General features: G+C 40.9%; 2 protein-coding genes across 2 annotated transcripts in view; both read left to right on the forward strand.

Annotated features, from left to right (window-relative positions):
- ENPP3 (ectonucleotide pyrophosphatase/phosphodiesterase 3) overlaps positions 1 to 3,375 on the forward strand; it is a 45,646-nt gene extending 42,271 nt beyond the window's left edge. The window contains exon 25 of the mRNA XM_075498756.1: positions 234 to 3,375. Coding sequence (XP_075354871.1) covers positions 234 to 407 — 174 coding nt within the window. The 3' untranslated portion in view covers positions 408 to 3,375. The remainder of the gene's footprint in view (positions 1 to 233) is intronic.
- Positions 3,376 to 8,646: 5,271 nt separating this feature from the next.
- The window catches only part of ENPP1 (ectonucleotide pyrophosphatase/phosphodiesterase 1), a 75,153-nt gene continuing 70,599 nt past the window's right edge, over positions 8,647 to 13,200 (forward strand). The window contains exon 1 of the mRNA XM_075498758.1: positions 8,647 to 8,863. Within this exon, the coding sequence (XP_075354873.1) occupies positions 8,855 to 8,863 (9 nt within the window). The 5' untranslated portion in view covers positions 8,647 to 8,854. The remainder of the gene's footprint in view (positions 8,864 to 13,200) is intronic.

Consider the following 13,200-nt stretch of genomic DNA (forward strand, 5'->3'; position numbering starts at 1 on the left):
CTCTGTTACTTTGGAGGTGGGAAGGTGGGGAGAGGGGACCTCCATTTGATTTTGTTTAAATGAGATCCCTAAATGCAAGGCTGTAAAGATGTCTAGGAAAACCTGAAAGAAGTTTTACCAACTGGAGGCCTTTAGTCTGTCAAACCAGTTCAAACACTGGTTATTGTCTAACACCACCACCAAAACCCAGTGCCTTTTATGTATTTGAACATTGTTCTTATTTGTTTTGGCAGGAAAACAAAACACTTTCCGAATGGGTTCAAGAAAGAGTTCAGGCTCATTCTGCACGTGTTCGGGATGTGGAGCTGCTAACTGGGCTTGACTTTTACCAGGAAAGAAAGGAACCCGTCTCCGAGATCTTACAGCTAAAGACATTTTTGCCAATATTTGAGACTGAAATTAACTGAGTATCTGTTAAAAAAGTGTCAGTGCTTGGAAGAAAGCATATTTAAGTGATTTAACATTTTTCCTTGCTAAAGTGTGTAGGAAACATGACTACAACTCTTCTGTAGGAAAACACACTTTGAGGAGCTAATTTCATTTTTCAAGTTCCTGTTCTTCAGTCAAGTGTTTTGTGCCAACTGAATAAAAATTACCTAAAGTAAATTAAATCATTGCTGAGCCAGTCTTTCAAAATAGGGAATATTTTATTAGTAGTGGTTTGACAAAATCCTGCAAAAGGAACATGTTTCATAGTAGAGAGACCTCAGAATTGTAAACTGTATAGAAAATATTCCTATAATGGAGTTGGAAAGTGAAACAGTTTGAGAGGAGTGTGTGTTTTTTCCCTTGTGTTTATCAGAGAGGTTATGGTTATCTAACATTAGTATGTCTTGAAATGTTCTGAATTTCCCTCTCACCTGTTGATTCGCATGGAAACTGCTGTGTATTCAAAAAACATATTCAGAATTGCAAAAAGTCTGTGTATAGTGGAAGTGTCTTCTATGATCATCCCCTGTGTTTTCGACTTCCGTTAATTCATTACGCTAGTAACAAGTGAAGTGAAGTTAGAGTAAATGAGCTATATTTTGTACCCTTCAGAAATCTTAAAGCATTCTGAACATGAAGAGGTAAAATAAATGCTCTAGACAGAAGAATTTTGTCTGGATATTTACCTGTATTTGCAACGATTTCCAAATGCCTGGCAATACCTAAATGTTTGTGTCTATTTTTAAATAGTTAAACCTGAGATTAGAGCACAAAATTAGTGGTGACATCCAAAAAAGAGTCAGTGTTCCCTTCCGTAGTAACTTTATACACAGAGACTCTCTAACTCACACCATGCTGTACACAAATTACTACTGAGGGCAGGTAAGTGGGACAAGGCAGTGGAAATTCCCAGATTCTGCTATTACAGCAATGTCATGTGTTAATTGAGTGTTGAGCTGATTTTCGCCACTGAAAATGCTGCTAAGCTCAGGTACGAATAACAGCAGACAATTGACTATTTGTCTGATTTATAAGCACAGTGGGGGAGTTTTAAAGAAACATGTCAAAGAGTGTTTCAATCTGTAACTAACTGTGGACTGAAGGAGATATGTCTGTTTAAAAAAGGAAGCTTTACAAGCCTATACAAAAAAAACCCAAACCCACCACAGGACATTTTTTTCCACATGCCTTAGATGACCAGTGTATGCACATACACTCCAAATGTAGCTTAGCAATATCTATCTTACATTAAGATACGGGACCAAGCTGAACGTCAAGATTTGTATCTTTGGTTGAACCATTACACCATCTCCTTGAACATGGAATTGTATTTCACCCTGCAACACTGTGGCATCTAAGTCTGTCCGTCTAAATCAGAGACTTCTGCTAAACTGCCTCTATTAAGAATACAACTGATTTTTCACTGCATAGCAAATCATACCCTAACTTAGGCAGTGAATCTACATAACACATAATAATTTAGGCATATAAATTAACTAGTCTAGAATAATAAAATTAATTTCAGAGGTAAGAAGAAACAAACAGTTTTTTTAATATTTGGTATGTCTACATTTGCAATTTAAAGTAGAACTAGCTTGACTGATGTGGTGTTGTTGTGACTTGATATATTTAAATTTGAATTAACCCCTGTATCACCAACCGTGGCAGCAATACAAGCTTCAGGCCAATACTCTAGTTCAATTTTGAAAGTAAATTTCTGGTCTAGATATGCCTTTGTGAACAGTTACACTAATGTTTGAATTATATATATCTCTCTGGGTAGCTGCATGATGAAATAATGTCTTTGAGGTTTGCCCAGACTTCTGAAAATTAATTTCACCCATGCTCTCATGCATGACAGGTATTGGACTTAAATAGCAGCAAAATGAATTCGCTATCTTCCTTCACAAGATTCTTTAATATTCTTCCTTATCAAAATGTCTAGCCTCCCCCTCCAAAAGCACCCCACCCTGCTGATAAAAGTTGGCCCCTTCTGCACAAAGATTCCTGCCTACCAGGCTGACAAAAACTGTGTTTCTCGTTCAGTATTTGTATAGCATCTGACACAAGAGGATCTTGATCACATATTTGGGTTTCACACAAACTTTTGTGGTAACGGACTCTGAAGTTGCAGTTACTCTAAGAAAGCAAATATGAAAGTGGCTTTGCTAGTCATGTTTATTTCCCCTACTATTCGTTCAGCTGTCATAATATCTGGCGCTCAAAAGTGTAGTGGGTCATTTACAGATAAAAGTATGGAGATTGCATAGGAATAACTAACTGTCAATTTTCTGTGAGTGAAGGGCTTGTTTCTTAGCCCTTTATTCTTCCCTTGGCACTGATGCCTGGGTACTCTCTTCATGTTGCAGAGTCTCCAGCTTTCTCAGTGCCAGTTCTGTATGCCGTATCATACAGCTTCTGTCACACCCCATGACATAAACTCTGCTATAAACTGCTTCTGGCAGCATTGTGTTCCCTCTCCTTCACTCCAGAGGCTGTAATGTCCATCTGCCAGTTGATCTTGTGGTTTCACAGGCCTCCCTAAACTTGCTGCGTTTTTTGTTACTTACAGGAACAACCATGAGAAGTTTTCTTTCCCCCATCACTACTAAGTTCAGCCAGGGAGCCTCGTCATCGACTGCTTTAGAACACATCTGGATTTCTGACTGATGTGGTGGAAAACTGGGGACTAAGTTTTCTTGCTTTCCCTTCCCTAGTTACACAAGCTGGTGCCTGCATTGGAGATTGTGAGCACTAGTAGTGAAGTTGATAGAATGATGATTAGGGGACAGATTTGGCTCTGTGTACCACCCTTGTATCACTTATTAAAGCTGCACAAGGGAGCAAGTGCAGCTCTCAAACCCTGGAGATTTATGCAATGGAAATTCATTACTGTTTGGGCTTTGGTGGCCTTATCTAAAATTTTTAAGAGGTTCACAGGCTTGCACAGGCATTTTTTTTTAATTTGAAAATAAATGTAATGCCTTATCCATTTATAGAAATAAAAAATAAAAAATTCTTGCCAGTTCATAAGAAAACACTGAATACTGTGTACATATGGTTCATTACCAGCAGAGATATAGCCTGAAACTTAGGCAGTTCCCTAAGACAGACATTTGTATGCATCTTTTCCTTTTTGAAATAGAGTAACTTCTGCAATTTGCATGCGATGAACAGCTGCTTCAAACAGAATTCACGTGCCACCAAAGCTACAAAATACAGCACAGTCATTCAGAGAATCTAAAAAATTTATTTTATTCAAATAACATTGACCTCGAACTTTTCAGCCACTTAAGTTTCAAGACTCTCAACTGGTCATCCTGATTTGCATTTCAAAAGCAAAGAATACTTATTCTTCATTAAAGTTATCAAATGTATGAAAGTTCTGGTATGTAGAGGGAGGAGAGTAGGAGGGGAATAAGTTCTATCTTGCAGTTCAAAGGCAGTGAAACTGTATGTGACATTGTAAGAAGTCTACCTGGGACACATTCCTTACTGTAGCAAAACAGGACAACAGAACAGTTGACTGAATATATAAAATTGATTAATTTTTTTTACTCAGAAATGCTGAGAAATTCAGAAGTTAAAATAAAGAAACAGTAAAAGTAACAACAAATAGACAATAACACATAGTAAAACCAGCATATGGCAAATATTTAATTTAAAAACATACTCTTCCTTTGATAACCACTCTGCTTTGTCCTGAGAACTAAGAAATAATGCTGTTTCTGAAAGTTTCAAACTTCTCCTATTTCCTAGGGGATGTGGGTATAACTTCCCAAAAATGGCAAGCCCTTTGTTTCTGTGGTTTTTAGCCAGTTTTGGGACCCCTAAGTATGAAGCTTCAATGGAATAGACGTAAATCAATCTGCTGACTAAAAGCAGATGTTGCCAAGACCCAGCTCTCATAGCCACCTTATGGGTGAGAATTAAAAATGTAAATTCTGTAAAATGTGATTTTCCATAGGCCACTGTTGTGGTTTAGCCCCAGTTGGCAACTAAGCCCCACAGAGCTGCTCGCTCACCCTCACGCCCAGTGGGATGGGGGAGAGAATCGGAACAGCAAAAGTAAGAAAACTCATGGGTTGAGATAAGAACAGTTTAATAATTGGGACAAAATAATAATAATAATAATAAATTGTATGAGAAGGAAAACAACAAGAGTGCAAGAGAGAAACAAAACCCAGGAAAAAAACAAGTGATGCAACCGCTCACCACCCGCCGACCAACACCCAGCCCGTCCCCGAGCAGCGATCACTGCACCCCCCGGCCAACTCCCCCCAGTTTCTATACTGAGCATGACGCCCTATGGTATGGAATAGCCCTTTGGCCAGTGTGGGTCAGCTGTCCTGGCTGTGCCCCCTCCCAGCTTCTTGTGCACCCGGCAGAGCATGGGAAGCTGAAAAGTCCTTGACTAGTGTAAGCACCACTTAGCAACAACTAAAACATCAGTGCGTTATCAGCATTATTCTCATACTAAAATCCAAAACACAGCACTATGCCAGCTACTAGGAAGAAAATTAACTCTATCCCAGCTGAAACCAGAACACCACTATTGAAGCTGAGAAACTGAGCACTCCTGTAGCCATTGAAAATCTGAAGTCAGAGGATCTGGCTGTTTCCCTCTCTTATGCTTGGGGTTTTTTTGAGTTTTAGAGTATTAGAACCAAACCTGTAAGCACATATAGAAATTTGGCACTACCTATAGCTAGTCTTGTCTCTGTAGTAAGGCAGAGTAATAACAAAAGAGAGCAGGCAACAGCTTACCCTGCTCCAGAAAATCCTACAGCCAGAGCAAGGAAAAGCTGAACTCATTTTTTTTAGCAAGTGCTACTGTTTCCCTAACACCATGCCCTGTCTCTGTGAGACTGTCACCATACAAAACAAACTTTTTTTTTTGCTTAATATTTATTATAGAAACCGCTGGCTTTTTATCAGTACCTCACTGAAGGCTACCTTCAAAGTTGAGTGCAGACATTTAAATGGCACAGAATACCCTTGACTCCTACCTTGGACGTTATTCCTTAAGGAAAATAGTATGAATGGATATAGAAAGGGCTGTTTTTTCAAATTACCTCCCACACTGGTCCTGCAATGTTTGTACATAGGATGATGGGATTTTTCATATGCAAAATGTGCAACTGTGTTTATAAGTACAGATTTTTTCTACCCTAACTGTGCTGTTTCTGTGCAGTGCGGGGAGTTCCTGCCCCTGGCTGAAGAGCTGTCAATAAGGAGGCAGGCAAATCTGTCCTCTGGACCTGATGTCTTGGCAAAAGTGGAGGTTCAGAAGTGTCCTCTTAATCAGCAGCACTTCCCTGCCCCATCACATTTCCCCTGCAGAGGGGGAAGTGAAGACTACTGGAATGAGTTTCCTTCCGATAGTCTGGAAGTAGCAGGAAATTTGAATCCTCCCCAGTCCCTGGAGCAGGAAGCAAAGAACTGGAGGGTCCTCAGAAGGACAAAAAGTGGTGGGTGGAACATTATTTCATATCAGCCAGGCTCAGGGCTTAGGACAGCTTTGGGTTTGAGATCAACCAGACATGAAGTGGAAGGAGTTTTTTGCCAAGGACCCAAATTACTTATGAATGTATATTAAGGAGACCTGGCAACTGAAGGGGCACATAAACCAAACTTCCCACTGCCCAGGAAGCTCAGCCACAGCCTGCTTTGCCTGTAATGGTTGGAAGTAGAGCAAGTGTTTCCCAAGACTGGCTGCAGGGAAGGGCAGATCTCCAGGCCTTACTCCATGTGAGAGAAACGTGGCTGGGGAGAAGAGGACTCCAGTTTTCCAGAGGCTCTCCGAGGAAAGGCGAACTTGCAGAGTTTTGTTTGCTGTCTAGCTTGCCTCTTATCACTGAGTCAGATTGCTGCCTACTGGATGGAACAACTCACCAAAGACGTGTGTGGTTTTGCACAAGATTAGGCACTGTAGAGAGTGGTGTTACAAGCTAAGAGGCAGGTGGTCTCATCTGGGCAGACGGTGGGCACAGTCTTTCCTTCCTACCAAAGAAGAGGCTCAACTAATCTGATATTTGGCAGTAAATAAGCCATTTGTCTGGCTGATTGTACCTCAACAACAGATGTTGTTCACCATTACAATGAAAGCAGGAGATGATTTAGAAACCACTCTTTTAGGAGAGCCATGGCTGGGCAAGTGAATTTTGACCACACTGTGACTTCAGCGAGATCAACAGTTCACAAACAGATATGCCAACCATGCCAACTCCAGCTGTGCTTGCAAGGCATACAAAAAAAGGCAACTGAAGGCTTTTTAATCATTTGCATGACTGTCTGTAGTGCCATGTAGCTGAAAGAGAAATGAGCTATTAGTTAGGCTCCACACTTTGACTGGGGCATGATAAACCAAAGTTAAGTTCTTTCATTTCCTTAAAAACAAAAACCCCAGCTTTTTTTTCCTAATTCTGCCCTCTAGCAACCTATGTTCTTCTAAGCAGGCTCCAGGCAGGATATCCGCAGTAATTAAGGAGGATCTCTGAGTGCCTACAAGGACCACTTACAGGGTAAGATGAAGGAAAACCCTGAAAAGACCTGTAACTTGAAGGTTAGTCTAGATGCATTTTCTAGATCATTGCAAACATAGTGCATCTTAATACATCAAAGAAGTTTTTTCTCCTGTTTAAGTAGAATCTCCTGTGTTTCACTTTGTGCTCATTGCCTCTTGACCTGTCACTGGGCACCACTGAAAAGAGCCTGGCTCCATCCTCTTTGCACAGTCTCTTCAGGTTTTTATACACATTCATGCGAACCCCCCTGAGCCTTCTCTTCATCAGGCTGAACAGTCCCAGCTCTCGCAGCCTTTCCTTGTAGAAGAGATGTTCCAGTCCCTTAATCACTGTAGTAGCCCTTCGCTGGACTTTCTGCGGTATGTCCATGTCTTTCCTGTAGTGAAGAGCCCAGAACTGGACCCAGCACTCCAGGTGTGGCATCACCCATGCTAAGTAGAGGGGAAGGATCACCTCCCTCGACGCGCTGGCAACACTCCTCCTAATGCAGCCCGGGATACCATTGGCCTTCTTTGTCACAGGGGCACATTGCTGGCTCGTGTTCAACTTGGTGTCCACCAGGACGCCCAGGTCCTTTTCTGCCAAGCTGCTTTCCAGCTAGGTTGTCCCCAGCGTATGCTGGTTCCTGGGGTTGTTCCTCTCCACGTGCAGGACTTTGCACTTCCCCTTGTTGAACTTCATGAGGTTCCTGTCAGCCCATTTCTCCAGCCTGTTGGGGACCCTCTGAATGGCAGCATGACTCTCTGGCATGCCACGCTTCCCAGTTTGGTGTCATCAGCAAACTTGCTGAGGGTACACTCTGCCTCATCATCCAGATGATTAATAAAGATGTTGAACACTATCGGACCCAGTATAGACTGCTAGTGACTACTCAGCAATGAGAATGCCTCAAAGGTTGAAAAACTAATTATTGTGCTTTTTCCTTAATGCTTTTTGAAGCCAGTGGTTTTATTTATTGTTATGAAATTTTCTTAGTGGCAGAATACAAGCCTGTTATTCTGTAGGCAGGATAAAAGAGTTTTCTCAAAGTCCTGCATTTCAGATATGCCAGACTTTTTGTATGAGCAGCTTAACACTCATCAGCACAGATGGAAGCTGTATCAGTCAGCTGTAAATATAAAAGACTCAATTTGATCAACCAAAAAAACTTTTCATCGTAACTATTGGAACTAACAACCTTTCTGTCCTTCTCTTATTATCACATGCAAGACATGCCACAGAATTCTCTCTTGAATCTCAGGAGTAACCAGCTCTCCAGGGGAAGAAAGAGGACTGATGGGGAATGGCTGAGAAAAAGCATTTTGGAAAGGAATGCTCCTTTTGCTTTGCAGGCAAGCCAGTGAATATAATTTCCGTCTATTCAGCTGTTCTGGTTTGGATTTTTTTTTCCCATTGCTATTTGTTTTCAGGAGAAAAGCTGATAGATTTGTGTCTAACTACTTAAACTACAGCTGTGAATACCATTTCTATCATCTCTAGAACATTTGAAAGATATTCCTATTAGCCAAGAATGCAAAACATGCTTCAGAAATGATAGTTGGTTTCAATTTCTCCTTATGAATTTCTCCTCCATTTTAGGCAAAAGGATGCCTTTTCTGTATCTGGGAGCACATTTTCATGCAGCAGCAGATTCCAAAGAGATGAGTTTGCAGCCCTCCTTTACAGTCCTCCCTAAAGGGCATTGTCCACATCTTTTCATCTCACCAGTTTATATTCTTCTAAAGTTTTTGTTCAGATTACAGATGCTGGATATCTCCCTAGCACCGTTAAGCATTTCAGATCAGTCTTCAGTTACAAGGAGGAAGAAGGGCAGAAAAAAAGCAGTATCTGAATGCAGAAAAAAATAGAATATTCAAGTTGTTGTTCCTTGGCATTTTTAAAAGCTTAACTGCAGACCCATGGGAAAGGTGAGTTCAAACTGTTGCTTACTCTAATTGTTTCCACAGAATGAGAAATCTTGCCTCATTTCCATTCCTCAGTTATGAGTTAGATCATATTTTATGGTATGGGACTTAATCTTATGAGTAGTACATAGTTTTGGAAACAGTTTAGCTGCATAGGCTTAGGAAACGCACAGATAGGATCCCATATTTGTTTTAGTAAATTTTTATTTATGAACATTGCCAAAAACTTTCCATTTGGTATATCAAACATGCTTCTGGTGGTTTGGCAGCAAATAGTTCCCTGTAATCCTGGTTCCTAAAGGCACAGTCAGATGGAGTGACAGCAAACAGGACGCTGCCTGGTGGGAAAGCAGAGCAATGAGAAAAGAGAAGGAGATGGCAGTGAGGCATGTTTCAAAAAGGACTGGTAACGTTTCCCTAGGAGACTGTGGGCTGTGGAGGGCACAAGGACTGGCCAGTGACCCCTCTTTGTAGTTGACCCACAACATTGGGTATAAGAAGCATCCACACCCGTTTCTATTTTTTGTGCAGTGTGTATCTGCTGTCCAGCATCTTCCGTTTCCTGTGGTTCCTGCCTATCATTTCTCTTACTCCAGTGTGTGTCTTTTTCTCTTCCTAGCCCCCGTCATGTTTCTCCCCAGCACCTGTGGCTCAATGTGATCTTTGGCTTCTCCAGCTGGTGCCACTTGCAGTGAAAGGAGTCCCCATTCCTTTCTCCAACTTGGCCCTTAGCATTTGGCCCAACTATTCATGTGCCAACCATACTCCCTAAACAATTAATATGGAATAAAACCAGCATGTAAACTAGCTCCCTGCTCAGTATTTGGGACTGTGATCACTGCTACTTGTGCTTTCTCAGACCTGAAATCCTGCTGCTTCTGCAACACAGGACTTTCAGAAAGCTTAGTGTAAAAGTGATGAATTTAGTCATTAAAATCACATGGCTTCTGCCAAAGGAACAGGATGAGCTATGAGAAGTCCAGAAATAAGCATTTTCAATAACAAAAGACTTTAACATTTTATGATAACATGTATGTAATTATAACTGTTCTCTGAGGTACTGATTTCATTTAATGTACTGGTGTAACGACCCTTAGAAAATTTCTGTTGGTCTGAATGACTTGTGGGTGAGAACTTCTAAGTAAACATCACTGTTCGAGAAATGCTGTAAAACTGTATGGGTCACAGAAGTATATATAGTCTTTCTTTCAATATCTTCCTCACATGTAAAATGTTTAAGAGAAATAATGCAGTGGAAATGTTGTCAGTGGTACTACCAAATGTTCTGGTTATTAAAAGCTACCAAATGTTAAAAGATGTGCACAAAAGCGATGTGAAAGCTTTCTAGAAATAGAAATAAAAATAGAATAAAAGATTTTTGTATGTCGCACAAAGACAAGCAGTGTATATCTCAACACAGCAGGCAGAAATTGATACCTGCTGTTAGTGCAGTTATGGAAAGCTCCCTCTTTTCAGTCATGAACAACCTAATACCACCATGGACGCATTGCTGTAATGTCGCTCGGCAAATTTGCTGATTGACTGCTGTAAAAAACAGGTCCTGGTGAAACACAATTGATGAATGACATCAAGTCAAAAGGGAAGTTGTCTGACCGATTTCTGGAATATCTCAGCAACTTTATGAAACCTGCTGTAAGAAAGATTATATTTCTTCATAGGAATTGATTTTGTATTTTCTGTACGTTTCTATACTGTCATTAATGCAGAATAACTACAGAGAAAAATAGCACTGACAAACTTTGTATGTTCTGGCTAAAGCTTCTGCTTTATGAATCACTGAATCCACAGTCTACTTCTTGTCCAACAAAGCTGCATAGCATTTTGGACAGCTATGGGATAATGATATATGGGACATGACACACCAGCGTGTTGTTTATGCTCAGGGATTTTCCTGTGTGACATCTTGGATTGTTTACTGAGGTTTGAGGTTAAACTGAAGAAAACAATGATTTCCTCCTGGTCTCTGATAATCCATCTGCTTTTTAACTACTCAGTGTCATTTGTGAACTGCTGTCAACTTCTACGATTCACTTTGAATACAAATTAGGTGTTCCATGTGTATTGGTGTTTATATAGCTACATGGGCTTGGCTGGACTGAGTGACAACTACAGTGATGCCCTAATGGCCAAGTAGAGGAGAGGAAACAAAGAACTGTGTAATTTCTTGTTTAGATATTAATTCTGAGTGGTTTCATTTGTCCAGCTCAGACTAGATGACACAAGGATTGTGTTGTAGACCTGGAATTCACCTGGCAGTGAAACTTCCAAGAAAGTGGTCTTAGTCATCCTGAAGCCTGTACAGCGTTCACCCAGAGCTGCAGCAGTCTCTAACCTGACCAAAAGCTTGCTTCAGAGTGAAAAAGGGTGTGACTGTCACTGGTGACACTTCCCCATCCTGTATTGCTAGTTGTCAGTAGCTAAGCTGGACTTAGCTTACAGTTGGACCTACGGTTGGACTCAATGATCTTAAAGGTCTTTTCCAACCTATACGATTCTGTGATTCTGTGATTCTGTAAGTAGCTTGTCAAATAGCTGTCCACATGGTCTCCAGAGGTAGTTGTTGTAGGTAGAGACAGAGTAGAGCTGATGTAACGCTGGCTAATGCACATTGATGATACATTTTTGTTGCTGCTTAGTATGTGAAGGAGGCCTCAAACTGTAAGGGAGCATTGTAATTCCAGTTACTGAAGGCTCCTGCTATGATATGGAAAATTAAGTCCCTATATTCTTACCTACTTTAATTTCTTCCCAAACAATAAGAGATTTTAAAAGCTTCTCTTGTTTAGCAGAGCAAACCTAGAACCTGAGAGGAGATAAACCACTCTTTCTAGCTGTATTGCTAGGGGTGATAGTAGTGATGAACAAGAGAAAGAAAAAAAGAGCTATCTATGCTATAGGACAATGTGGCACCAAGTAATTAGAATGATATATAAGTTTGCCAGTAGTAGTTTCCAGCTGGAAATCCGAAGACAGATTCTCACCAGTAAGCTTCTGGAACAGCTACTCAATGGAAATGGCAAGGGATAAACAAAAATACTTCTAAGAAAGAGCTTGGTCAACCTATGAATCAGCCTGAATTACCCAGTTACCTGTGATAACAGGGAACTGCCTCAATGACTCAGTTGGATCTGTGTTCTTTGCCTCAGAGAATAACGATTAAATGAAAGACAAAAAAGGCATTTTTACTGTAGAAAGGTAATGCAAGATCTGTTTGATTGAGACAGTGCTCAAGGCTATTTAACAGAGATTAACACCGAAAGTCCTCATGGCCAGGAACTTGAGAAACTTACCTGGGTTTTTTATTTTCTGCGTTGCCAGGAATTGTGTGAACACTGCTCACGCTGCCATTTCAGCAGTCCTAGCTCCCGCTCTGCTTTCACTGCTTGTGAATCATCTTCCTGAACACTTGGATAGGAAAACTGTTCCCTACTTGCTTTACTTCCAGCTGTGTTTGTGAGGTTGGGAAGTATGTGTGTGGATGACTGAAGGACAAGGCGGTGGGGGGTGGAGGGGTCCTTTATTCCAAGGGTGGAGTTGTAATGCAACTCGTCAATACCTCCTTCCTGTATGGACTTTATTGACTGTTTTGCACAGCATCTGCAAGAATGTGCGAGAGAGAGCCTCTCTGAAATGTAACAACAGGAGATGTCATGCTAAGCCAGAAAATGTCTGTACAAAGTGCCTTTGACTAGTTAGGGAAAAAAGGGCATGGATAGAGTTGGTCAGAAAAAGCTTAATAAAACTTAGTTGGTTTTTTTTTTTTCGGGTATGAATTAGTCAGCTCACTGAAATGAAATAATTTTGCAGAGTCTGAATTTGCTTTCAGTGGTGTCCCAACACAACCTTGTCAGCCAAACAATTTTCAGAACAAGGTTAGATGCCAAAATATCATCTCCATGACTCTTTTTTCAGGCTTCTCCTGAGCTGACAAACAACATGAACTCATTGAGTCCTGGCTGACAGCCATATTGCTCCATGGCCGACTGAGCTGACAAAATCCATAGTTGGAGCAGCTTGCAGGCACAAGCTTGATGCTGCATTTTGTACAACTTGAGTGAGTGTCTTAACAACCAGCCTGCTACTTGTTTTGTTGCCTTTCTGTCTGACTGCTCTCCCCATCTGAAAGATGGCTCTGACCTGGTGCAGAATGTGAGAGTTTCTGAAGTCCTAAAAATTCCCCAAGGACAGGAAATTTTTTCCAGCATAGCATTTCTGCCATGACTCTCCTCTTCAGCACATCCAAAACTCATGCTGTCGTCCTTGCTTTGTTTGCCAAAATCCTATTCCAAATCCTCATAAGAGAAAGATATGTGAATTTT

The sequence above is a fragment of the Mycteria americana genome, chromosome 3 (genome assembly GCF_035582795.1).
Source record: "Mycteria americana isolate JAX WOST 10 ecotype Jacksonville Zoo and Gardens chromosome 3, USCA_MyAme_1.0, whole genome shotgun sequence".
Classification (NCBI taxonomy): domain Eukaryota; kingdom Metazoa; phylum Chordata; class Aves; order Ciconiiformes; family Ciconiidae; genus Mycteria; species Mycteria americana.